The following is a 24,806-nucleotide window of genomic DNA, read 5'->3' on the forward strand; positions in this document are numbered from 1 at the left end:
GTCCAGGTGGATAGTTCGACCGGATCTCTCTTTCGGCGAGGGGGGGTCGATTTCTGACCTACCCGTCGTCGTCCGAGTGGACTAATGGTCGAAGTTGAAGATTCGGCAAGGAATTGAAGCGCCTCTCTTAATCTCAGGGAAGTTCCGTTCAGCGCCAAGGCCAAGAAGCGACAGGACAAACAGGGAAGAAACACAAATTTTGTGATGTATAGGGCAGAATTCTCATTGGAGATGAATCAAACATGCAAAGATACAAGGAGCGAGCACGGGACGAAGCCAGAACGAGCCAAAACCTAGGATCAAAGAACAAACATCCGCTGGCACCTACCACGTGGTTCCTAGACTTACCAATGCATAGAAAGTAGGTGATCACTGTAGGGGCCTATGTAAGAGGCTGAGAAGGCGACGGATGTGGCGCCGTTGCTCGTCGCTGCGTGGTTCAGTAAACAAACACGACACGGGGAGCACGGGAATTTTTTGTTCCCATGACGTCGGAGGCCGGAAAAAAGTGGCAAGCGGCCAGGCACACGTCCGATTTTTGTCCCTGATCTCCAGACGAGGCGTAAAGCTCTTGACAGACTGCCAAGGTACTGGTAACAATTAATGTGGAATTCCGATTCCGACAAGTGTCTCGTAACAAGGCGTCTTTTCGGCAAAACCACGTCACGATCATAGTGCCGCCCTCTGCCGACCGATGCAAATCGACGAGGCCGTCAAAAGTGGACGCAATTGCAGGAGAACCTACCTGCTGTGAATTTGCACGTTGCGGCCCAGTTTTGAGTCGTTTGACCGCTGCGAATCTCATTCTCTGCCGCACCGCAGGTGCATCAGCGAAATCGCTCTCACGTGTCCAAGTCAGAGTTTTGAACGCGCATAGTCTCCAAACCCCATGGGCGACTGACTCCGGAAAATGGTGCCATCGTGGAGAAGTCATTTGCGGGCGGTACCCCTCGTTTGGGGAAGAAGAATTTGAGAAGCTCCGCCGAAGGGCATCAAGAGTCGACATGCAAGATCACACAACATGTTGAGTGTCTCGTGTCCTCAACGGCGGTGTGCGCAGCTGCGGGCCTGTTCGAATTTTAGGATGACGACTCCGACCCTTGTGACCTTGCGACGTGGCCGTGGCCGTGGCCGAGAAAGGAGCGGCGCCGTCTGTCGTGCAGAAAGGCCAAAGCAGCCCCCAACGTGAGTTCGCGCGCAACCTCTCCGGGGAAGCGAAAGAAATGAAAATGGGGTTGATATGTATTGGCAATTGCCTGTCTGACGCGGAGGTGACGGTCGACGGCCGTCTCATGTTTTTTTGAGAGAGAGACTCGGCCAAGAGGGACGGACTGACGTCACGCGGTCGATGCGTCGGCTGAGATTGCCACCACACGGTCCAGTAACTATAAGGCGAATGGCTGTGTTGGCATACGAAGACAACAAACAGCGGTTGCTTACAGCTGTTGTCGCTTGTCTCCTCGCCGCACCGCGAGACTCTGTCCTTGCTTTTCTCCAGGCTGCGCCGTGTGGCTGGGGAAAAAAGGAGATATGTGGAAAACATGGAGGAAATGAGGAGTTGCTGTGGGCTCCCCATGGGCGTCGCGAGCACAGCGTCAGGCAGTACGTCCGGAGTCGCTTGGTGGGCACGCCCCATCAGCCCACCAAAGACCCCTACAGCACTGTGCGAAAAGTGACATGGTAGGAGAGCGGGCGTTTAGATTGCTGCCTTTGCGCTTCCGCACCTCCACAACGGGGCCGGAGAACAGTCGAGAGCGAAAGCTTCGTCTCCAAGAGACGTCGTGACCGTGAATATTCCTAAGCAGCCGCCGGGCGGAAGCTATACTTGGACATCTGGGACTCCGGGGAGCGTGGCGGAGCTGTCCATGCCGACCGGCATCGCATTCTGAACGATGACAAGTTCTTGCTGAATGCATGTCGGCGGCCTCGACTGTTCCATCACGCTAGAGTCGTGAGAAGATCATGATAAGGTCGTGGTGTAAAACCACGAAAGGGCAAGGCGTTTGCCGTAGCAACGTCTGGAACAAGGAGCGAGAGACGCAGCAACTGCAGAGCAGCGGCACGGCGGAAGGCGTCTTTTTTGGTAGGCCCACAGCGTGTTCTGCCTTGGCACGTTCCAGGAGCGGCGTGGTTCCAACGACAGAAGGCGTTAGCCGATGACAGAGAGTCTTTTAATGAAAGTGGGAAACAGGTGTCGTCCTTGGCTACCTTTGTGAAATCGGCCTGAGAATTCTGGACTCTGAGGTCTTCTGGCCTTGGAACTCTCCGTCTCTCCTTGCAACAATTACGGCTCCCAGGACTGGGTTCGGGTGCTGCCGCCCTCAAGATCTGGTTGTCGGATCGTCTGATCAGCATGAAATGCTCAGACATAGACGGCTGACATAAGCGTAAAGGTGCTGAGAAGGGTGCTTGGGCTTCGGCAACATCGCGGCGGCCAGGTGTAAAAGGCCCACCGGATTTGTCGGTGCCGAGTCCTCGCTCCACCTTCCATCCGGCGTCAGCCAATGCTTCCCGAGAAGCATCCGCAGTGGCCAGATTCGCGCCCGCGGTGGTGGATACATCGAACGCCGTTGCCGCCCCGGTTGGCAGTGACCTTCCGACTGCCACTCGAAGCTGGGACGTCATCGGGGGACCTGACCATGGCCATGGCTGTCGAGTTTGATGCCCGCTCGCAAAAGTCGGGAGAGCTGAGAAAGCTCGCCTCCATTGGTATCCGCCCTCACCTTATATATTTTCTTCCTCCCAGGACTCCCCCTCTTGGATCGTCTGATAACATTCCCCTCAAGGCCCATCTCGTTCAATATTAATACCATGGCGCCTCAGAACAAGGCCGAACCAAACAACGGCAACGAAGTGTCCTGGGTGGAGCAACACAACGCCGACTCCTCTCAGACCTCGAGCGACAACGGAATGCCGGCAACCAAGGGCCACGGGAAAGTCAAGGGCCGCGTCGCTGGCGGTGTCTACCTCCAGGCCGTCAACGCGGAGGCGACCACGGGGTCCGACCATGGTCCCCTGAAAGAGGTGGAATGCGACATGCCTCTTACCAACACCGAAATTGTCCACAAGGATGGCGAAGAGTTCATCCTCCTCAAGTTTGCGCCTGGCGACAAGGAGAATCCGTTCAACTGGCCCAACGCGAAGAAGTGGTTCATGTCATGGCTGCTGTGTCTCATGACATTAACGATTGGTCTGGCGACGACGGCGTACAGTTCCGGTATCAGCAGCATGTGCTCGGATTTCGGTGTCTCGTCTGAGCTTGGCCAGTTGGGTCTGTTCTTCTTCAACTTTGTCTGCGCCATGTCCCCCATGTTCCTGGCTCCGTTCTGTGAGCTGGTTGGTCGCAAGGTCATCTACGTTGGAGCTTACTGCTGCTTCTGCATCACCTTCATCGGTCTTGCGCTCGGCAAGAACATTGGAACGATTCTCGTCATGCGTGCCTTCTTGGGTCTCTTTGGTTGCGTTGGCACCATCCTCGTCGGTGGTACCTTTGACGACATGTTTGAGCCTAGGGAGCGCTCGCGCGCCATGGCCCTCTTCTCCTACGTCGCGATTCTCGGCACGGTCGCTGCCCCCATCTACGCCGGATTCATCGACGAGACCATTGGCTGGCGCTGGGTTGAGGGTATTCAGGGTCTATCCTGTGTTCCTCTCCTCATCGTCCTCGTCATTTTCTTCCGGGAGACTCGTGGCGGCGTCACACTCGCAAAGCGCGCGAAGCAGCTTCGCGCTACGACCAACGACCAGCGCTACAAGGCGGAGCAGGAACTTATCGCCAAGGACATCAAGCAGATGCTCAATGCTTCCTCGGTCAAGGCCGTCAAGATGTTGGCATCTGAGGGTGTCGTCTTGGCCTTCGGTCTCTGGATTTCATTCGCTTGGTTCTTGACCTTCCTGTTCTTGTCGGTCATTCCAATCACCTTCCAAGAGCACCACGGATGGAGCGAGGGTGTTGGTAAGTTTCTCCACTCACGTTTTGATGATGCCCTCTAACGATGCACAGCTGGTCTCCCGTACATCTCGCTTTGCCTTGGTACTACCATTGGCTACGGCGCCAACTTCTTCCAGATCAAGAGGTACGAGGGTCTCGTCAGGGCAAACAACGGCAATGTCGAGCCCGAGGCCCGTCTGTTCGGTGCCCTCTTTGGCGCTCCCTTCCTTCCGATCGGTCTCTTCATCTACACGTACACTCAGTACGCGTTCGTCCATTGGATGGGACCTGTCGTTGGCCTGGCACTGATTGCCATTGGCATCTTCTTCATCTTTGAGTCGTGCTACTCGTTCACTGCCGACTGCTACGGCACCAACTCGTCATCTGCCATCGCTGGACAGGTAAGCTGAGCCACATTTTCCGGTTCGTGGCTCCCTTGCTGACTTTTGTAGGGTCTCATGCGTAATACTCTTGCTGCCGTGTCGCCACTGTTCGGATCTCAGTTCTTCCACAACCTGGGCTCCCAGTGGGCTGGTCTCTTGCTCTCGCTCGTTGCCGTCCTGTTGACGTTCATCCCCTTCGTCGTGTACAAGTACGGCCCTGCCATTCGCGCCAGGTCCAAGCTTGCACAGAGCACTGCTGCAGACGACGAGTCGTCTGAGGAGGAAGTCAGCGAGATTGAGGACGAGAAGGCGGGCGCTGAGTTATCGATCCCGCAGCACTAAAGGTGCAGGCCACGACGTTGGAGAAGTTGATCAAGTTTTGATTTGTTGGCGAGGCGTTTCGCGGCGCAGTCGCCCGTTTTCTTTTGTCAGATGAATTTTGGAGCGAATCTTCGGAAGGGCTGGCTGGAAAGCATTCAGCATCGCGTTTGGATTTGATGAGTTATATGTCGCATTGTACGCATTTGTACAAAAGGGGCTTCTTTTGAGAAGTTACAGTTGGGTGGGAAGAAGAATCCAAAAAAGACACTCACCTCCAAAAGCATAGCAACTTATTCAGAAATTTTGAACAGCAGGACAATGGCCAGGTGGACGTGACATCTCACACCACGCGTGCGCGCCCGAAGCAGCTGTCCGCCAGTCTTTAGTATTCTGCAGGGGAAACGCCCGAGCGCGCATGCGGAATCAGTATCCCATGGACGGATTCCCCAAATCAGGATGCCGCGAGACGTCATTACTCACGAGGTTGCCGGAGTCCGTAGGTGACGAAGCTCTATGGGGAAATTTGGGGGGGGCAGGCCAGCCCCGTGGGGGAGTGTGCGCGGTGGTCCTCCCCAAACCGGCTGCCAAGACCGCCCCGGATGGCCACGACATGCCGGTACCAAAGCCGCTCACGACATTTTTCCTGCTGATTTTGCCGGAAGGCCCAGTACGGCGTCAATTCGGATCGTGTGACGGTTCGGACGGGGCACTTTGGCCGTTGCGCTCGTGGGATTTTGCGCCGAAACGCCGCAGTCGGCGGGACTAGAACCGCCCCGGTACCTCTACGCGCGAGGCCGCCGGTGATACGAGTTGGCCGACGGGTTGAGCGGTGAGGGGGATCGAAAAGTTTCCTTCCTTGTCAAGATATTGTCGACAGGAGAGATTTACTTCAAGATTGGGAACGGCGAGGAAGTCCCGTCTGGGCCAGATGAGTTGGAAGGTGGTGAGAGAGCGGAAGAGGGAGTGGGAGGCGTTGGTGCAACCTTGGAAGGGGTAACTGGCGGCAGTTGCCGCGAGAAGACTGCCCTGGCCACGGAGCCGAACGACTTTCTCGTCCAGGCAGTCCAAAAATCTGACTGCTGACCTCTGCGCACTGTGTCTCCGGCTGATTTCTGTTGACATCGACTTCGGAATTGTCTCAAGGAAAACAACGCCACAAGTCCGACACACAATCATCATTGTCCAGCAACTCGAGTAGAGCGCCTGGAATCATTGGTCTTCTTCATCGAATCGACATCGGTGCCACCAGCAATGTTCCCGATGTTCAACGACATGTATGGCGGCTAGTCGGCATCCATCCTCCCGGCAGCTTTGCCCGACATCGCTTATGCATCTCCCACAAATCATGACATGATCTCAAGGCTCGTCTGAACTGTCTGCTGTGCCGCAGATTTCACGGAACCGTCGCATGTCCGGTTTAGTTCACGTCACTGACCGCTAAAGCCATCCAAGATCCAGGGCTTTCAGGGCGGAACCACTTGACGGCCAACGAGGCAATGTGCAAAGATCTTGGCTGAGAAAATAATGCTGAAAAGCAGGCAGGTTGAAAGGTCCACATGCAGCCGCAGTCCTCGTGTGGCAGGAGGTCTCATGCTCCATTGAAGTTGATTAATCATCCCGTGCTCAAGACTGATGGCAGTTCATGGGCAGTTAGATCTTTGACGAAAAGCCATGACTCAACTCTCCCGGTTGACCAAGGAGACTTCCCTCGACAACACTCTAGAACATGGCAACCGGTCCTTGTCTTTAATCCGAGGCCATGCTTGATATGAATCTCTCAAGTCAAGGACCCTGAGCACCAGTTCAAAGACTGACGCCTACCTACACCAAGCTGACACATACCAAGGACCACTCAACCCTTTCAGAAAGAAGCTATTCCTAGCTGCAACCATGGCATCTTCTAAATCACACCTCTTTTAGGTCGCCTCCGCCGGCACCTCCATCGGCTGTCCATTACACTCACCCACATCCAGCGTCAACAACACACGACTGACACAACAATACGCGCTCACCGCCACGGTCAACTCAACACACTGCCTCTCATCAAAACGACTCCTCAGCGCATCCCAAACCACATCACTCACGCCCCTCCCACCCCCAACCCTCACAACCTCATCCGTAAACGCGAGTATCGCCCTCTCCGTCTCGCCCAACCCCTCGACCACCTCCCCACCCAACCCGTCCACCCCTTCGCCCTTCAAAACCCACTCCAGCGCCGCCCTCCGCACGCCCGCCAGCGCCGCCAGCCGCGCGTGCGCCCGCCACTCCCACACGGCCCCCGTCAGCGCGCCCACGCGCGCCACCGCCAGCTCGAGGTGCGCGTCCGACAGCGTCGTCGCGCTGCGGATGGCGCCGAGGAAGTGGTTCCAGCCGTCGGCCAGCGGCGGCGAGTGCAGCAGCGCCAGGTCGAGCGGGATCAGCGGCCTTGGGTGGCGCCGCTCGGCGATGCGGGCGTAGGTTTCTTGCGTCGAGGCGGGCGAGGAGGGAGGAGGCGTCGAGGGCGCGTATGGCAGGCGCATGGTGGTTCGTTTTGTGGTTGTGATTGGTCTTGTGCTTTGGTTTGGAATGGAGGAGAGGAAGGAGTACGAAGAGGCTTTGAGTCGGTTTGAATGGCTAATGGTTGATCGAAGCGCTCTGCCGTTCAGCAATGAGAAGAGTTAGTTTCGTCTCACAGCAGACGGTGAGGTGGAGGGGTTACTTGTCGCCGAAAGAAGCTGGCGCTGCTTCAATTGAGCATCCAGAAGAATTTTGGGGGTCTTTGATTTATTCAATCTTGTCGTCGTTTGTCGTGTGCTCGAATTCTTCGAACGGCAGCACTGCAGCTCTCAACTTTTTATCAACGATCCCAGGGCGGGGCACTCACTGCGGGGCACCCATGGCACGCTGCAGGGACACCATTGCGGCGGCAAGGGTCCGCGCAGAGGCTCAAATCGCGGCACCTGTGCGCGGCAAAAGGCTTTTCCAGACAATCTGGCCAGGGCATGTGCCTTCGCATCGATCTGCTGCCCTTGATTGCCCCCTGGCAAAATCATTCAACCAACCAAGTTGTAGGAATTGAAAGCAATGGTGCAGTTGCAGTTGATCATGGCTAATTCATTCAAAGCGCTACATGCGGCGCGTGCATACAAAAGACCTATCCCAAGAGAATATTCACAGATCCAAAAAAACGCCCAACTTCGCAAACCTTCACAATGCTTCCATGTTTACAATTGCGACTTACTTTGCGGGTCCTTTGGTGCCAGCGTGACATTGTACTCGAGGTCCAGCTCGGCCTTGGGGTCGTTCTGGCGTGGCTTGAAGGAGACGACGAGATCGTCCTTGACCGCGAACACTGAGTCGTCGACCAAGTGCGGGTCGTCGTCGGGGTAGAGCTGAGTGACGACGGGCTTGTAGTCGGGGTGGCTGACCATCAAGTGGATGTGTGCGGGCCTCCAGGGGCTGCGGTCGAAGAGGCGGAGGAGAACACCAGCGGGGCCTTTAGAGATCAGCGATTGTCCATACTTCCAGCTCGAGTTTGGAGCTTACCGTCAGTGGGAAGCGAGTATGCCGTAGGCTTCAGGCAGTAGTAGTGATATTCGCCGTTCTCGTTTGTCCTAAACTTTCCGCGAAGATTCATGTCCGTCTGGCCCTCGGGGTCTTGGAAGTCGTATTTGCCGTTTGAGCTTGCTTGCCAGATGTCGACAATGGCGTTGGAGATAGGCTTCTTGGTGTCAAGGTCGATGACGCGACCATGCATCAGAGCGACGTGGCCGTTGTGAGGGCAGTCGATGATGCTGCCGCCGTTCTCACGGAAGGGGGCGCGAGGGCTCCAGAAAGGGCCGAGGATGGTGGAGGAGGTAGGGGTCTCGCCCGTTTCCGAGATGTGCTTGTTTGCGATTTCGTCGACCAGCCTGAACCAAGTCAAAATTTTTCGGAGGTTGATTGGTGATTTTTCTTACGATTCAAGACCGATGACGTCGCAGATACGGTGCGTCTCGTTCCTCTTCTCGTCGCTGATCTGTCCGCATGCGTTGACGAATGCCACACCAGCCATCCACTCCTCGTTGGTCAGCTCGACTTCGCGAGCAAAGTCGTGGATGTGCTTGATCATAGCGCCCAGGACAAACCTGGCCCTAGGCGGGCAGGCAGGACCAATGGCGTTGATGACATTGCTGGTGAAGTTGGGGTCGAAGCGGTCCTGCGGCGAAGGCATTATGACGGTGGAGGTGGTAGAAATGTGCAATTGACAATGTGTGGGAGGACAGGAGGCGGTGGTAGAGCTGGAGCCATCTTGACGACCAAAGGATCTTATACAGAGGGCAGGAGGAGCGTGGCTAGCCAACGGCAAATGGGTCGGCTGATGGTTCAACAGAGGCTGGAGGTTAGGTTGCCGGTGCGGTTCCCGGGAGCCGGCACCGCCCCGCACTCTGCTGCCCCGCGGTCGCCCCCGGACCGGACTCGACAACGTCGCGCCTGCCATTGGCTGCACCAACAACCGATGGCAGCTCCCGTGGCCGGGATAAGTTCTCTTCCAGGCCCCAGATGCTGCGGCGCCGCCACGCTGGCCTACAGTACACGATGTGATGCCATGCTCTTTTGCCCATCAGGGAGCCTTCTCCTGCCCATGCGAATCTCACGCTTCCTCCATAACGCCCTCTCAGTTCCACCAGCCAGAGCCAAGAAGATGCCAAAACATCACCTGATGGTCGGGACCTGGACCCGCCCTGGAGCCATCTTCACCTTTGAATTCGACGACGAAGCCTTGACCCTGAAGCTGCTCAAGCGCTCCGAAATCCCGCACCATGAACCGATCTCCTGGATGACGTTCAGCGTAAGTCCCCGCCCTGCTGGCCCCAGCAATTCTCTCTCTCCTGATCTCATCGTGTCTCGGTCCCTGATGTGCCCTTTTTGGAAATCAGCACGACAGGAAGCAAATCTACGGTGCTTCCATGAAGACCTGGTCCAGCTACACGGTTAAGAGTCCGACCGAAATTGTCCAAAGTGCTTCCCATCCCATTGCCGGTCATCGTACGTTTACCCACAAACAACTTCTCCTCTTCGTCGCCTGATCAGTTGCCTCTTTCTTGGACAGCGCTTGCTGCCAACAACGAAACCAATACCCGCGCCATCTTTGTTCTTGCAGCACAGAGGCTACCATACAACGTCTACGGAAATCCCTTTTACGACTACGCCGGCTTCGGCAACGTCTTCTCAGTCAATGAAGAAGGCGCGCTCAAGGAAAATGTTCAAAACTACGAGTACGAACCAAAAACGGGCATCCATGGCATGGTCTTTGACCCTACCGAGACACACTTGTATTCGGCTGACTTGCGCGCCAACAAAATCTGGACTCACAAGAAAGACCCTGAGACAGGCCAATTGACCTTGGTAGGCTCTTTGGATGCTCCCGACCCCGGAGACCATCCGCGGTGGGTTGAAATGCACCCTAGCGGCAACTATCTCTACGCTCTGATGGAGGCTGGCAACAACGTCGCCGAGTACGTCATTGACCAGCAAACTCATTTGCCCGTGTTTACGCAGCGCACGTGGCCGCTCATCCCGCCAGGTAAGCTCGACGGATTCCCAAAAGTTGTCTTCAGCTCACAATTTCAGGTCTGAAATACAACATCAAGAACTTCCGTGGCGACGTAGTCTTCCTCACCCAAAGCGCCAACACGCTTTTTGCGACAACCCGCTCCAACACGATTGGAGTGCCAGGCTACATTAGCGCCTTCAGCTTGTCCAAGAATGGCCACATTGAGAGACAGCTACTGCTGAATCCCACGTCGTCTAGCGGAGGTCACTCGAACGCCGTTGCGCCGTGCCCGTGGACGGACGAATACCTCGCCATCACCGATGACACGGTTGGCTTCATCGAAATCTATCGCTGGACCGAGGGATGGCTAGGGCGAGTCGCGAGGTGCGAAGTTACGGAGCCTGGGTTTGGAATGAATGCCATATGGTACGATTGAAAGGATGCAAGTCGGAAAGACGAATACGATTGAAGATTTGTTAGTTGTGTATCAGATGAAGGTGAAACAAGAGTGCCGTGAAGCAACATCAGAGCTAGTGCCGTGGCGGTGCGGCGGCTGAATGCACACCCGCTTCGTGGCGGAGACCCTGACAACCGACCCCTCTGCCGGCCAGCCGCCGCGGGGCCTCTTGCCTAGAGCCCGTGAAGACGTAAGCTTGCTGTCTCGGTTGCGATGGACGTGATTTTGCAACTGCATTGCCATCCATGCCTCTCATCGTCCTCAAGTCTCCTTCTTCGAGCCTGCTGAGATCCCTTTGCTCATTCATCGCCAATTGTTCACTTTCAATATCCCGCCGCCCATCATGGCTCCCACTCCCGGCATCTTGTATGTTACCATGAATCCTCACGATGACCTCTCCCCCGACCAATTCCACGACTGGTACAACAACGAGCATGGCCCCATCCGCCTTCGCATTCCCTACTTTCGCACCGGCTTCCGCTACCGGGCCACTGACCTGGCAGCAGACAGCCATGGCAGCAAGGAGCAGCCGGAGTGGCTGGCCATGTACGATGTGGATGACTTGAACCAGCTAAACACCGAGTCCTACCTGTCTCTGCGCGGGCCGCCGCTGAAGAGCGAGCGCGAGGTGGCCACCATGAAGAAGATTGACGTCAACCGAAAGTCATACGACCTGATTTACGAGGCTAAGAAGGAGGGGTACAAGAGCTCGGCGGAGATACAGAGCGAAGGCCGAGAACTCCCGTTCTTGCTAAGCGCCATTATCACGCTCAAGCCCGGTGCTGATGCCGACGAGTTCAACAAGTGGTACAATGAAGAGCATATTCCCCTGCTCACCAAGGTCCCCGGATGGCGCCAGACAAGGCGGTTCAAGTCGTCTACGGTGGTCAAGCCATTGAGCCCCCAGGATGAAATCAAAGAGGTCGAATACGTGGCACTGCACGAGTTCGACAGCCAGAAGAGCGTCGAGGGAGAAGCCTTGAAGACTTGCGCCGCCACGACCTGGACGGCAAAGATGAAGTCCGAGTTCTTTGGCAGCTTCACCAGGCGCGATTACAATCTCTTCTACACCTTTGGCCCAGCGCCGCGCTACCTCTCTTCGCTGACGACTGGCTCTGTGGCTCCATTCACGTCGCCAGATGGCCTCACGAAAGAGATTCCCGCTACTCCCACAACTCCTGGAGCCATCGAGTCGTACATTACGACCCGCGACGGTGTCATCCTGCCATACCGCCTCGAGGGCTCTCCCGGCCCCAACGCGCCCCTCATCATCCTGTCCACGTCGGTAATGGTCGATTGGCACATCTACGACGCGTTCCTGGCGTCCTTCCTCTCTCAACGCGCCAACCAGAACTACCGTATTCTGCGGTACCACACTCGCGGCCGTGGCGCTGCGGCAGGAACGCAACCAATCACGATTGACGTCCTGGCCGACGACATGCGCGACCTCCTAGACGCGCTCCGCGTGCCGCGCGCAGCTGCTGCCATTGGTGTGTCCCTTGGTGGAGTGTCTGTCCTCAACTTCGCTCTCAAGCACCCGTCGCGTGTCGCCGCCTTTGTCGCCTGCGACACCAACGCCGCGGCTCCAGCCACCAACGCAGCTGCGTGGGACAAGCGGGTGAGCGTCGCCGAGGCACAGGGCGCGACGGTGGCCGAGTATGGCGGCGCAGCGGGTATTCGAGAGCCATGGCGATGGACGAGTGTGGGCGGCGTGTCGGCGGAGAGCGAGTCGGACAAGGTCATTGGCGAGAACCTTGCTGAGGAGACGGTCAGACGTTGGTTCGTTAACGAATCGTACGACAAGGGAGAGATTGAGAGTCGTATCGAGGAGGTCAAGCGCGGCGTCGCAACCAACAGCCTCGAGGGCTTCAAGAAGGTGGTGCGCGCCCTGCACGCCTACGACGTCGCTGAGGAGATGAAGGGCAGCCAGGTACCCGGCGCATTCCTGGCTGGCGCGTGCGACGGCGCTGTGCCTAAGGGCATGCGCAAGATGGCCGAGACGTACGGTGGTGGAAAGGGCGTCTACTATGAGGTTGAGCAGGCGGGCCATTTGCCCATGGTAGAGAAGCCAGACATGGTGGCTCAGTATGTGACAGAATTTTTGGAAAAGGTGCGGGAAGGCTAGGTGAAGGTGCAAGACCGAGGCGGAGTTGGCTTCGACGTTAGTAGCATCAATTGATAGATGATGACGCTTTGCGACGATGAAGTCGTACTGTAGGCTGGAGAGCATCCAATCACAAGAGACCCACACCCTTCAGCAGGATTAACCGAAAGCTCGCTTAGAGTTTTCCCCTTCATCCTCACTGTTGCAGCGGGCGGAACGACCCCCGACACTTGTCTGCGCCGCCTCCTCGTTGTCTCTAATCATCTCCACCAGCAGTGCCACCCACGTCGTCATTCTCTATTGCTCCACTGCTTCCAGACTGCCGAATGTTGCCCCTTCGCCGGAATCGAAATCGGCCTGTCCGTGGCTGCTGAGCCAGCAGGTTGTTGCGGCATGCGGCCTTGCGGGACAGCACCGGTGAGGACGTCGACGCTGGCCCATCAAGTCTTTTCCTTTTTTACCCCAGCATAACCCATTCGCCCTGTGCTGCGCACGTTAATGAGGATCAACCGCTGGTACTTTGCGGTCCCAAGATTGTGAAGGGGTAAGCAAAAGATTTACGTATGCCCATGGACGACGCGAGTCATGAAGCGAAGTCACCCGCCCAGTATGAATTCGCGTCGGACTCGCGCCTTTGTCGGTGGGGCTCGCCCTGATTGGAGCAATGTCCCAGGCAGTGGATTAGAGAGGTTTGGCATCCGGTACAAACAGATAACTGAAGAGCCCGCGCACACTGCCCTTCCAGGACAGCCCCAAAGTCAGAACTTGCTGACTTAAAAACCTTGCTAAATCTCTCTGTTCGCTCCGAGAAATTGCGGCGACGCAGCAGCAGTTCTGCAGGCTTGGATCTCGAACATGGACCCAACGCTGCTACTGCCGTAGACGTGGCACTGCTTGGAAGTCCGGCACTGTTCGAGGACGGGCGCGACTGCAACCTTCTTTTGGTGGACTCCCCGGTCTTGAGCGACAGACCCCACTGATCATTTCGCCGGATCAGTTGATGTCTGAGAATGCTGGCTAAGCATCGCGATGCAAGACAATCCTTCAGACTTCAACTCCACCAGGCAGACAATGCACTGCATCTGCAACCAACGACGCATCTTGCCTGCGTCGAGGCAGACGCCTGCGGCCGAGAAGACCGAGCACATTATCTTGAGAAGCCTTGCGACACCATGGCGGAATGGTACCATACGGGGGACAGGACTCGTCTGCCATGCGACAGACCACGTCTAGACACTGACCATCGGAGAGCGCGAAATGTCAAGCCCGCCGTTGAAAGACTGCGGCGGCCAGCGCGGAACTACGGGTGAGGCTCCCAGTAGTGGGCTCGATCTTCGCTTCGAGGTGAGTGGATGCCATGTCCGTTTCCAAGGTTGTTTTCCTCCTTTGTCATCTTGCATAACCCCTTCGCCACGATGGTATCCCAGACGCGACTGAATCATTTACCCGTGGCTGCGACTAGATGCGGCCCCATCGTTTTCAGGCGCCCTCGTCGCGGCCACAAGTCCACAGTGGCCAAAAGCGGATGAGCACTGGCATTTCCTACAAGCTTTTCTGACGATCAGAAACTCAATTCCATGGCCATGGCGCATGCGAAATGACAAGCAACGACGGTTACTTGGTGTTTGGCATCACTATTGGTTGGCAAGGGAGGCATCGTGGCCCTGCCTTTGTAAGAATGTGACGAGACCACTTGGAACCGGGAAACTGGGTCACCAGGGACTACTATGCGCATCTATGTTCTATTGGGAAGGGGATCCTTGGCTCCTATGCAGAGGCTCAGGATGCCTCTCATACTTGCTCGTTTGTTTTCTCTGATCTCCTGTCCAACGTTTGGTATCCTCTGGACACAGTATGAGATCACATCCTCCGTCCCTTTTACTGCTTACCCGGCCCTAACCTCGTGTAACCCCACGGTACAACGCTGGATGCCCAGATAGACTCTGGGGTATACATCTCGTCTTTCCGACAGTGGTCTTCAAAACCCTGTATAACCATCTGAGACCCTCTGTTCCACCCGACTATCTTTCACGATGGCTGTGGCTGAGCCTGAGAGCCAAGGTCCTACAACGAATGCCATTGCCATTATATTCGCCGTCATAACGGCGATTGTGATGAGCTTGCGGCTGTATGCTCGAATCTTCTTGGTACAGAAAATTGGTCTTGATGATGGTGAGTTGGAGAACTTTTGCTTCATTATTCCAACATCTGACCCTGAAATTCGCAGTCTTGATCTCAATCGGCGCAGTAAGTACAGTTTTCCATGGGAAGAGGAATCAAGAACAAGATGCCAACGGTGAAGCAGCTACTGTCTTGGGCATTTATCATTGCGACCATTCTCTCAGTGAGCCATGGCTTAGGGCAAGTCCAAGCACTTTCTCCAGAATGTCTTTGGGTGGTTTCATGCTAACTGTAGGAGTAGAAGCCATTATGTCGAAGTCGCAAAGCGCGGAGAGGAGAACCTCATCCAGTACGCAAAGGTAGTTTTGCTCTGCCGACTCTAAATTTCAGCAGAAGCTAATGGGCCTTAGATTGTGTGGCTTAGTTCCATCTTCTACAATGCATGCCTGGGATTCATCAAGACCAGTGTCCTAGCACTCTACATGCGCTTGGGAGACCGCAATCTGAGAAAGCTGGCCATCGCCATGTTTGTCTTGGTCGGTTGCCAGGCCACCGGCAACTCGCTCGCAGCGCTGTTCGAATGCTCTCCTATCGCCGCTGCGTACGACTCAAGAATTACCGACAAAAAGTGCATCAACATCAATGCCTTCTACTTGGCGAACGCGGCAGTCAACATTAGTACCGACATTCTGACCTACACGCTACCCATCCGGCTCGTTATTCACCTTCAAGTCCCGCGCAACCAAAAGATTGGGCTGGGAGTCATGCTTTCTCTTGGGCTCTTGTAAGTCGGCATCCAATGTTGTCAGTCGTTTTGCAGTTTCTGACCGGGTGGACAGTTCCTGCATATCTTCTATCATCAGGATTACCTTCATCCCAGAAATGCTTACCAGTGCCGACCAAACCTGGGTTATCGCAAGAGCCATGTACTGGAGCGTCATCGAGACAAATGTCGGTATACTCGCTGCAAGCATCCCCTCATTCAAAGTCATTGCCAAACGCCACATCCCACGCCTCCTCGGCTCGTCCTACGATACAGACCACTACGGCACCAACCCGAAGCAATCTCAACCTTCCCGCGCAACTTTTCAAAATCTGGGCAGCCAAAAAGGGCACTCGACCAAAACGGGAAGCGTGCACCTCAGGAGTCTCGACAAGGATGGTCTGGCAACCAACCCGTACACGCGCGACAAAGGCGGCATCCAAACCAAGATTGAGCAGGACGGAGCTTCAAACAGCAGCGAGGAGGCGCTGCACCTGCCGGACGGTCGCATTGGAGTGCGTACTCAGATTGTGACCCAGTTCGAGGAGACACCGCCTCATGTACCACGCGATAGCGGCAGTCTGGACGATGTCCATGACCACTCAAGGCCATATTTCACACACGCCGTGTAGCCTTGCACCCGAAGCAGACTCACAATCATTGAGCTCAGTATTTTGAGCCACGGAGGGCGCTTCGAATATACATGGATATGGATTTAGGGACAGCACTTTCTTTTGTCGATTTCATCACTCTTCGCATGATACCGCAGAGCTCTCGTTTGAGCGGGCAATTTCTTCGATTTGTCACAATTTATTCGACATATATCCTTCTCTCACCATTTTATACTTTGGATGCGACCACTCTGTATGGGCGAGTCAGGAATCTCTATTCAGATCAACGACCTTCCACGAGGCGCAGTCCTGACACGACGACAGCAACTCCATGGTACGAAGTGCTCCACGGCAACCCGAGGGCCCAAGCGAGCATCAATGCTGTCACAATTCACGACTCGCAGGACCACGCCACGACGTCCATCGCTACGAAAAAGCGGCACAAAGGCTGGCACACGGCGCAGACAACGAGGAGATGATGGGGAGACCAAGGGCAGCACGCACCGCTCAGCAGCATTCCATCTCTAGAGCAACGTTCATCTTCATCCGGCCCTAGTGAAAGGTGATAGGGCCGTGATGATCTTCGCCCACGCCGTTGTTGTCGTGGTCGTCGTGGACGATGGTATTTTCCCCCGGCCAGACTCTCCTCAGGCCACCGGCCAAGCACACGGCGACCCACTCGCACCCTCGCCATTGATCGGATTACCTTCTCCTTCTTGGCCGTGCCTGTCGATCCGACGCGTCGCTCGAAACCGGACCAAAACCCAGCAGCCCACCCGCGTGATGCACTCTTCCTGCCGCCCATCCAGCGCCCAAGAGTAGGCGGTTATGTCATGCTCGCTTGCTCGCTGTCGCCGCAGCATGCACCGGCCCGCGAGACGAGCGCTTTATGATGCCCGCTCCTCCCGCAAGCAGGCGGGTAGCGGGCTGATTCTCCAGAGGGCTTGCTTTGTGCGTGTGCTCGAAGCGCAAAAGAGAACGGATGATAATAATGCACGGCCGGCATAATCTCAACGCCACCACTTACCATGGGAAATGCTAGTCATGCAGCCACTGTCTCTGTCGCTCTGTCAATCGCCTTGTCATGATCCATGTACAGTGGTGGCCGCCAAGCACACCAAGGGAGACGAAACTGAGTCGCGTTTAGGCTCGGGGTAAACCCGCTGCTTGGTTTGCATACGCCCGCTCTCGAAGTACTGGCCTTGCACCTGGAACTGCTGCCCGTTTGGCTGGGAGAGACGATGGCGACAGTTCCTTTGCTTGGGTAGCGTGGTCTTGTTGGAGCTCGCCTGGCTGCACCCGAACCTCTCGCCTACAGCGTGACCGCTGCGCCGGCTCCAGCTCGCCGTGCCTGAAGGCCTTGATGCTGTTCGACCAACCAGGATTTCAGTCGAGTCTACCGTCTGGACGACTACGACCGGTACGGCAGCTCGTTTGCTCTCGTCAATCGGGCCCGGCAGCAAAGTACGGACCGAGGCGCCCTCGCGACTCGTCTTGATGTCTCATCGCATCGTGTGGCTGACCCTGTCCTCATGCGATCGTGCCCGCAAATCCGCCACAAGTCTAGATGAAGCCAGTCGAAACGCTTGTCAGGTGCTCCCTATTCTCCGCACTCTACAGTGCTACTGCCCACTGGATACCTCGTTCTGCCGAGGTCCCCAATAAATCGCCATATCTATTTTCAGCATCGTCTCCAGGGGAAAATACACACATCTGTAGCCGAACTGTTCACCACTTACCCGCGCCAATTGGACAAAAGAGGATCTACAGTACATGCAGCGTGCATGCATGCATATGTACACGAACTCAATGGTCAAACATTATCCTCCGGCCACCTGCCCCATCGGTCCTCTTTCTCCGCGCCTTTGGGCTTCCATTGCTAGAACGTTCGGTTCTTGGGCTCGGGAAGAGTGGTGGGAATGATCTGCTTCACCACCTGCTTGCCCAGACGCCTTGGCCTCCTTGCTTGCTCGTGCAGCAGTAGTCCTCGCGTGGAAGAGTGGGAGCAGCAGCAAGGAACCGTTCTAGATGGTCAAACACGTGGGGCAAAAGGAGAAAAAGACGGACCGCCATCTCTGACGAGGCCACGCAATGCGCGAGAAAGGCTGCTTAGCTTGATCAGCCCGACCAAAATCCTCGCGCATTTGACCAGTGATCTGGGCCGAGCCAACGAGGAAATGAGTCGCATTGCCGATATCACAGCACCATGTCTTCGTCCCGTCCCGCGCCCGTTTGACGTGTGACGGTGCCGAGCCGCCAGGGGATGGCGGACGACTTGGCTACCCTTAGTGTGATTGTTTGCGGAGCATCGCGAGAATGAAGCATCATCCTTTCTGGAGCCACGACGAAGAGGGATCTTTCGTTTCCAAGATTCAATGTTGCCAATGCTTGAACAAGCATGGAGAAGCTAGGTATAGGGAGAATTCCAAGATTTCAACCCCTGTTACGTGCGCGAAGATGTATATGCTGCCAAAAAGGCTTGGTATCAAACGAAAAAGGAGTTCCTTCAGCCTGCCCAAAGAAAGAAATCGCTCAAACAACCCGCGGCCTGCGGTCAATGTTGATCCACATGTCGCTAAAGAAGCTGACGCCGCCCTTGACGTGGTACTTGCCCGGCTCCTCGGGGTTGAGAATGGTCGGCTTGAAGGTGCGGAAGAACTGCAAAGGAGCTTTGTACAGTTCCATTTCGGCAACTGAAGGTCATGTCAGCCGGTGTTCCGATGTCTCGGGACAGTTGGAAAATGGCCACTTACTCGTCCTGCCCAGGCAGACGCGCGCGCCGTACCCGAAGCCCATGCTGTACTTGTTCATCTCCTTGGCGCGCTCCTCGCTCTCCAGCCAGCGCTCGGGCCGGAACGAGTCGGCGTCGGCACCAAAGATGTTGGGGTCGCGGTGGACCAGCCACGGGTTCGACGTCAGCTCGGTGCCCTCGGGGACGTACTTACCGTTGAGCTCCATGCCGCCGCCGCCGGCGAGGCGCGGGAAGATGTTGGGGGCCGACGGGTTCAAGCGCATGCTCTCCTTTACACAGGCGACGTAGAAGGGGCAGTGCTCGACGACCTCCATGTACTGCGGCATGTCCGACAGCTTGCCCTCGCGAGTCACGCGGTCCAGTTCTTCCATGAGCTTGGCGTAGACCTGCGGTGATCCCATGATATGCACCATCATGGCTTGGAAAGCTGTGCCGGTCGTGTCGGCGCCGGCGAGAAGAACCAGGAGAATTTCAGCCTTGATGTAGTCCAGGTCGAGGGGGTTGCCGTTCTCATCGCGGGCTTCGATGAATCTGGGGTCGTCAGCCGAATCCTCAGCAGTCGGGGTTTGTTGCTTACGTTTGAAGCAGATCGATACGTCCGGCCGTCTTTCCCTCTTCGATGTCGCGGAAGCGCTGCTCGATGAGCTTGTCACGGAAGCGCATCAACGTGCCAATGCCAGACTCTTGCTCAGGACTCGCAACAAGGTACTTTTCGCCAAACCACGTGCTCTTGACCCAGTTGGTAAAGGGGTAAAGACGCGCCATGATTCCAAAGGGAACCAGACCGTCGTGAAACCCCTGAATGAGACCCTCGACGTCCTTGCCCTGCTCGATGAAACCAAACGGTGCGCCAAACCCAACTTCGGAAATGATGTCATATGCCATGTAGCTGTGTGCTCGTCAGCGCTTTCCATCCCGACTCAAACATTCGGAGCGCCTACATTGCCCAAGGTGCAAAGTCGAATTTGGCGCCAGTCTGAGCAAAGAGACTGTCGATCTTGTTGATCCAGTCGTGCATCCGCGCGTCAATCAACGGCTCCATCTTCTTCACATTGCTGAAGCTGTACGGCGCGGCGGCAATCTTGCGGAATCGCGAGTGGACCTTGTGGTCCTGCATGTTGAAAAGACTCTCCGTCTTGCCAAAGGACCCGGTGATGTAGTGCTTCGACTTGTCGGCATTGCGGCTGTAGATTTCGGGGAGCTTGGTCGCGTCGCTAACAAGCAACATGGTCGGGGTGATGCGAATGACGGGACCTGGATTCCTATTAGCTTGCGCCTAGCAAGTATACGGCATCTCTTACCAAACTTCTCATGGAGGGCTTTGTTCGTCTGACACTCGTCCTCGGCCACGTTGTGGTATGCGATCCATAATCTAGTCACGCTGCCCCAGAAAGGACCGGGGAACTTGGCCAGAGGATGGAAAAAGCGGTAGTAGACGACCTGATAGAGCAGCTTGAAAGCCAGGTATGCAAAGCCCAGGAATATGACATTTCCAAGGGTCAGCTTGGAAATGATGCCAGAGCTGCCAGCGAGCTCCTGGGAAGACGACGCCATTGTAGCGGATTAGGTGTCCAAGGAGGACAAGCAGCTCTCTTCACGCGCGCGCAACTCTGACAATAAAAAGGGTCCTCGGGAGCTCGAGGACGAATGGCGAGCCACGCGTTTCGTGCAGCTCAGCAACGAGCTCCTGATGGTCGCATTACAAAAAATGGACCTTGTCCGCGCATGGGTCGGACGATTTGCGCTCATTGCTCCGACGGCCTCAGTTGGACCATCATCAGCAGTCGTCTGCTGGTCCAAAAGGGACGCATCGACTGTCGAGACAGCACGTACCACACGGCGCCCGGCCGCCAATGTTTCCAGAGTGGGGATGGGACAGTCTGCGGGTGCAAACTGAATCAGGTGCTTGTGATGTGGATCCGAGCCTCCGTCCTTTAGGCAAAGGTCGAAATCTGCACTGTTGAAGAAAATGTGCCAGGCGCACATGAATGGTTGCCGAAGATGGACTTGGTCCCGCGCAACCTCTGCCCACCCATCGGTCGAGTCCCATCGTCATACTGCATTTGCTGTGCCGCAACGGCATTTCCAACTCACCGGATAGGGCCCAGTTCTACGCCGTATAAAAATGGAAGATCCAATGTCGGCTGCGCACGTCGGGCGCGCTGGGGAATGACGACTTCCCACGGTAATTCAGGGTGGTTTTGGTTGTGCTCGAGGCCTTGAGGGGGACGACGACGACGACGACGACGACGACGACGAGCCGGACTGTGCGTCGCCTGCACTTTTATTCGCGTGCGGCGTTGGGGCCGAAAACCCCTTGAACCTTGTTTCGACCACGTCCCTGCATCTCCACCACATCCCGACGTCCCCGTCGGCTGGTCCACTGGCGGACCACACATGTTCGAGTGCCATTGCTGCTCGACATGACCCTCGATGTGACCTCCAATGATTTCACCCTATCGCCGTTCCTCCTTGTCCTTTTCACAAAGCACACGAGTCACTCTGCTGAATGCTTCTGGCAACAGCAATAGGGGCCCAGTGGGTATCCATGTCAATCGACCAGCCTACTCCTGGCCATTCACGAAAGAGCTTAGGATCCGAAACTCGGTGGCCGCTGCGGATCTTGTACATGTTTTCCCGTTCTACTATGCTGCAAACGGGCAGATCGCTCTACCACATGGCTTCGAGCCGACGACCCCATGCCACCAAGTGCCGCACTCAAGTCAGTCGTACGACGTTGAGCTTCCAGATTCTGTGTGTTCCTCCACGTGTCTCGCCTCCAGAGCTCTAGGAGAATGTCTCAAACCCTTTTGTGAATTGTCGGAGCGGCTTCCGAATAGGGCTTTTTGGGTATGAGGAGTAAAGCCGTTCGCAATATTGCGGCGCAACGTGAAGGTGGCGATCTCCTGCTCGTTTGACTTGAGGTATCCCCATAGTTGGTGGATGAAACGGAAAATTTCTCAAGATGCCTGCATGACAGGCTGACGGGTACTTTGGGGACAATAGTCATGGTGTCCTGGCCGTTGATATTTGGTGGCAGCCGCTGGTCTGCGGTCTCTTGCTGTTTCGCTTGAAGGTTCCAATCGCATCTTTCCCATTGTTGTTCTTGCTTGGTCAAGATGGTCCTCGAAGGCAAAGCCCTCTACCGGAATGCGGTCACCGCAGGAGCCCTCGGTTTTGTCACCTTTGGATGGGACGCCGGGGTACTTGGTGGTGTGCTGCAAACTCCGTCTTTCCTGGAGGCTGTTGGCGTATGTCTTCAACTGTCTTCATATCATGGCTCGAGCTGACAGACGCAGTATCCCAACACGACCATCACATCCATGATCACGTCGGCATTCCTGTTGGCGTCATGGCTGGGCTGCATCATCATCACTATCTTTGGCATGAAGATTGGTAGAAAGAACTGGATCATTGCCGGAGAGGTGGTCCAGATCATTGGGACCATCATCTCTGCAACCGGTTACAGCTATGGTCAATTGATTGCTGGTCGTGTTCTCATCGTACGTCTTGAATCTCCTCAACATCCTCAACCGGTCTCGAGGCGGGGAAGTGATTGCAAATGAGACTTGTTGCCCATGGCACAAACAGCAAACACCAGTACAGCCACAAGGAGTATTCATCCACTCCACTCGGTTCACTCAGGCTGCAGCCACCGAAAACACGACAGAATTCAGGAAGCATTCCAATTCATAGTGAAGACTTATTTCATATGCGCCATGGCTTTTGGCAGCAAGTCTCTGATATCCTTTCCTCCCCGCCTCTCTGTCGTCATTATGAACAACAGTTCTTCCACAAGTATCAATCTTCCAGATGGAAGCTGACTGTAGACTAGGGAGTTGGCAACGGCTTCTGCACTTCCTTGATCCCAGTTTACGTTGCAGAAATGGCCATCAGTGTCACCAAGCGCGGTGCCGCCGTAAACCTGATGATTTGCAGCGCCGCCGGTGGAATCGCCCTCGCCTACTGGGTGTAAGTCGATATGCACAAAGTCCATTGCACAAGATTCACAGCTAAGCGCACCTTCAGGGACTTCGGCATGACGTTTGCCACCGGACAAGCCGTCTGGCGCTTCCCCGTCGCCTTCCAAGTCTTCTGGTCACTCGTCACCATCGCCTTCCTGCTCCCCAACCCGGACACGCCGCGCTACTACTACGCGACCTCACAAGAAGCCGCAGGCGACGCGACGCTGGCACGGCTGTACGCCAAACCGCTAACAGACCACGCCGTCGCGCGCTCCAAGAGCGACATCCTGGCGTCGATCGAGCTGGAAAAGGTCGCGACGGCTTCGCTGCGGCTCAAGGACTTCGTCTACGACACGTCGGACCTGCAGGCGGCGCGGCGCATCCGGACGGGCGTCATCCTCGTCGGCATCGGCTACATGATTGGCACCGACATGATTTACTACTACCTGTCGACCATTTTCCAGTCGTACATTGGCTTGCCGGCGAAGGTGGCGTCGGCCATGTCGGCCGTTGCCACGACCGTCTTGACCATTACCAATTTCCTCGGAGTGACGTTTCTGGAGAAGTTTGGTCGTCGTACTTGGTTGATTGGTGAGTGCCACGATGATGGCGTTGCTGAGGGTTTTGGAGGATAGTCGAACTGACGGCGAGCAGTCGGCGCCATTGGCCAGTCGATTTTCATGGCAACCTTCACAGGTCTCATGTCCTCACCCGGAGCCAAGACGGGCGCCGCGGCCGCATCGATGCTATTTGGCTGGATTGCTGTAAGACTCTCCTCTCCTCTCCCATCCCAAAATGTTCCAAAAGGAAAAACCCCAGGCGACCAGAGTCAACGAAACTGATGGCTTCCTTCCCCCACATCAGGTCTTTGGCCCAACTTGGGGCCCAGTGCCTTACGTGTACGCCTCTGAAGTGATGCCCCTTCGCTACCGCCACGTCGGCTTCGCGCTCTCAGTCAGCGCGCAGTGGCTCAGTGCCTTTCTGACGACTTTCGCGGGTCCCATCGCCATCGCCGACACTAGCGTCGGATGGAAGACGTGGATCTGGTTCCTGGTGTTCAATGTCATTGCCGGGCCCTACGGTAAGTTCGACTGCTCCGTTTCCCCCATTCCCCCTGCATGGTAAAAAGCCAGGACTTGTGGCGTGCTAGAATGATATGCTGACGTCGGATTTCATTTGACAAGTCTACTTCTGCTGCCCCGAGACGCGCGGCCGCACGCTCGAAGAGGTCGATCTCATCTTCATGTCGGACAGGCTACAGCACACGTCGGCGGCCAAGCAGCTCGAGCACACGGCGTCGCTGTCGAGCCGCAGCAGCGACGTCGAGGAGGCGGACGCGGCCATTCCCAAGAACGAGAAGACGAGCGATTGAGCGGTCGTTCCTAGTATGTGCAAAAGAAACGGCCAGGAGATTCGCGCCGTCGGATTCAGCATGGCTTGGCGAGTCGTCTGTTTGCTGAAGGCGCGGGTGGCTATATAGACGAAGTTGCGCGCTGCACGCTGCGAGAAGCGTTGACGTTCGTTTCATGACACTCACTTACTTGCGAGCCGTGTCACGATCTTTACGAGAGCACGGAGGAGGGCCCATCTTGGTCCTCTGTATCCGTCGTCACGTTGAACAAAAATCATGCACATAAGAGCCATTAGTTGCTTCGTCACGGTAGATAACTCTTGATAGTAATGTTGAACTGCACATTCCGAGCAAGAACTTATGCTGGAGGTGTTCTGTGCGTGTCAAGAGAAATGGCACATTTCGGACACTGTGGCACCTGGGGAGCTGTCGTTTACTCCATTCGGAGAGCATTCATTCACCACCACGGGTGTATCCAGAGAGCCGCAATTTCTCCTGCCACTCGCCTGCCGTCACATATGAAGGGTCATTC

At 55.9% G+C, this 24,806-nt stretch overlaps 10 protein-coding genes across 10 annotated transcripts; 5 read left to right on the top strand and 5 right to left on the bottom strand.

Moving 5' to 3' along the window:
• Positions 1-808: 808 nt before the first annotated feature.
• Positions 809-1,787, bottom strand: IWZ02DRAFT_208289 (uncharacterized protein). Its single transcript, XM_066762667.1, has one exon. It carries the CDS (start codon positions 1,634-1,636, stop codon positions 1,013-1,015), a length of 624 nt encoding a protein of 207 aa, XP_066624615.1. The 5' UTR covers positions 1,637-1,787; the 3' UTR covers positions 809-1,012.
• IWZ02DRAFT_208324 (uncharacterized protein) lies at positions 1,788-3,003 on the bottom strand. Its single transcript, XM_066762668.1, has one exon. It carries the CDS (start codon positions 2,623-2,625, stop codon positions 1,939-1,941), a length of 687 nt encoding a protein of 228 aa, XP_066624616.1. The 5' UTR covers positions 2,626-3,003; the 3' UTR covers positions 1,788-1,938.
• On the top strand, positions 2,812-4,656 carry IWZ02DRAFT_489038 (major facilitator superfamily domain-containing protein; the record flags this gene model as incomplete). Its single annotated transcript, XM_066769524.1, has 3 exons — positions 2,812-3,955; positions 4,004-4,332; positions 4,384-4,656. 3 exons carry the CDS (start codon positions 2,812-2,814, stop codon positions 4,654-4,656), a joined length of 1,746 nt encoding a protein of 581 aa, XP_066624617.1.
• A 1,823-nt stretch (positions 4,657-6,479) lies between these two features.
• On the bottom strand, positions 6,480-7,154 carry IWZ02DRAFT_516094 (putative 4-carboxymuconolactone decarboxylase; the record flags this gene model as incomplete). Its single annotated transcript, XM_066770670.1, has 1 exon — positions 6,480-7,154. The coding sequence occupies one exon, from the start codon at positions 7,152-7,154 to the stop codon at positions 6,552-6,554; it is 603 nt and encodes a 200-aa protein (XP_066624618.1). The 3' UTR covers positions 6,480-6,551.
• A 552-nt stretch (positions 7,155-7,706) lies between these two features.
• Positions 7,707-9,002, bottom strand: IWZ02DRAFT_446802 (Intradiol ring-cleavage dioxygenase). Its single transcript, XM_066767248.1, has 3 exons — positions 8,574-9,002; positions 8,161-8,525; positions 7,707-8,110 (listed from the first exon to the last, which is right to left on the bottom strand). Exons 1-3 carry the CDS (start codon positions 8,825-8,827, stop codon positions 7,839-7,841), a joined length of 891 nt encoding a protein of 296 aa, XP_066624619.1. The 5' UTR covers positions 8,828-9,002; the 3' UTR covers positions 7,707-7,838.
• A 296-nt stretch (positions 9,003-9,298) lies between these two features.
• Positions 9,299-10,586, top strand: IWZ02DRAFT_489041 (uncharacterized protein; the record flags this gene model as incomplete). The annotated part of the gene is made up of 4 exons (XM_066769525.1): positions 9,299-9,445; positions 9,534-9,642; positions 9,707-10,180; positions 10,228-10,586. 4 exons carry the CDS (start codon positions 9,299-9,301, stop codon positions 10,584-10,586), a joined length of 1,089 nt encoding a protein of 362 aa, XP_066624620.1.
• A 364-nt stretch (positions 10,587-10,950) lies between these two features.
• Positions 10,951-12,732, top strand: IWZ02DRAFT_373969 (Alpha/Beta hydrolase protein; the record flags this gene model as incomplete). The annotated part of the gene is made up of 2 exons (XM_066764736.1): positions 10,951-12,263; positions 12,333-12,732. The coding sequence occupies 2 exons, from the start codon at positions 10,951-10,953 to the stop codon at positions 12,730-12,732; spliced, it is 1,713 nt and encodes a 570-aa protein (XP_066624621.1).
• A 1,905-nt stretch (positions 12,733-14,637) lies between these two features.
• On the top strand, positions 14,638-16,412 carry IWZ02DRAFT_208446 (uncharacterized protein). The gene is made up of 6 exons (XM_066762670.1): positions 14,638-14,883; positions 14,939-14,958; positions 15,017-15,072; positions 15,134-15,191; positions 15,243-15,616; positions 15,672-16,412. The coding sequence occupies exons 1-6, from the start codon at positions 14,745-14,747 to the stop codon at positions 16,225-16,227; spliced, it is 1,203 nt and encodes a 400-aa protein (XP_066624622.1). The 5' UTR covers positions 14,638-14,744; the 3' UTR covers positions 16,228-16,412.
• Positions 16,413-18,566: 2,154 nt separating this feature from the next.
• On the bottom strand, positions 18,567-20,623 carry IWZ02DRAFT_208462 (flavonoid 3',5'-hydroxylase). Its single transcript, XM_066762671.1, has 5 exons — positions 20,260-20,623; positions 19,900-20,212; positions 19,536-19,847; positions 18,960-19,489; positions 18,567-18,899 (listed from the first exon to the last, which is right to left on the bottom strand). Exons 1-5 carry the CDS (start codon positions 20,510-20,512, stop codon positions 18,739-18,741), a joined length of 1,569 nt encoding a protein of 522 aa, XP_066624623.1. The 5' UTR covers positions 20,513-20,623; the 3' UTR covers positions 18,567-18,738.
• A 1,323-nt stretch (positions 20,624-21,946) lies between these two features.
• IWZ02DRAFT_208427 (sugar transporter-like protein) lies at positions 21,947-24,631 on the top strand. Its single transcript, XM_066762669.1, has 7 exons — positions 21,947-22,209; positions 22,258-22,461; positions 22,794-22,930; positions 22,988-23,514; positions 23,578-23,687; positions 23,788-24,004; positions 24,108-24,631. The coding sequence occupies exons 1-7, from the start codon at positions 22,078-22,080 to the stop codon at positions 24,293-24,295; spliced, it is 1,515 nt and encodes a 504-aa protein (XP_066624624.1). The 5' UTR covers positions 21,947-22,077; the 3' UTR covers positions 24,296-24,631.
• The last annotated feature ends 175 nt before the right edge of the window (positions 24,632-24,806 follow it).

This window comes from Phyllosticta citriasiana (assembly GCF_038021145.1).
Source record: "Phyllosticta citriasiana strain CBS 120426 chromosome Unknown IWZ02scaffold_4, whole genome shotgun sequence".
Taxonomy (NCBI): Eukaryota; Fungi; Ascomycota; class Dothideomycetes; order Botryosphaeriales; family Phyllostictaceae; genus Phyllosticta; species Phyllosticta citriasiana.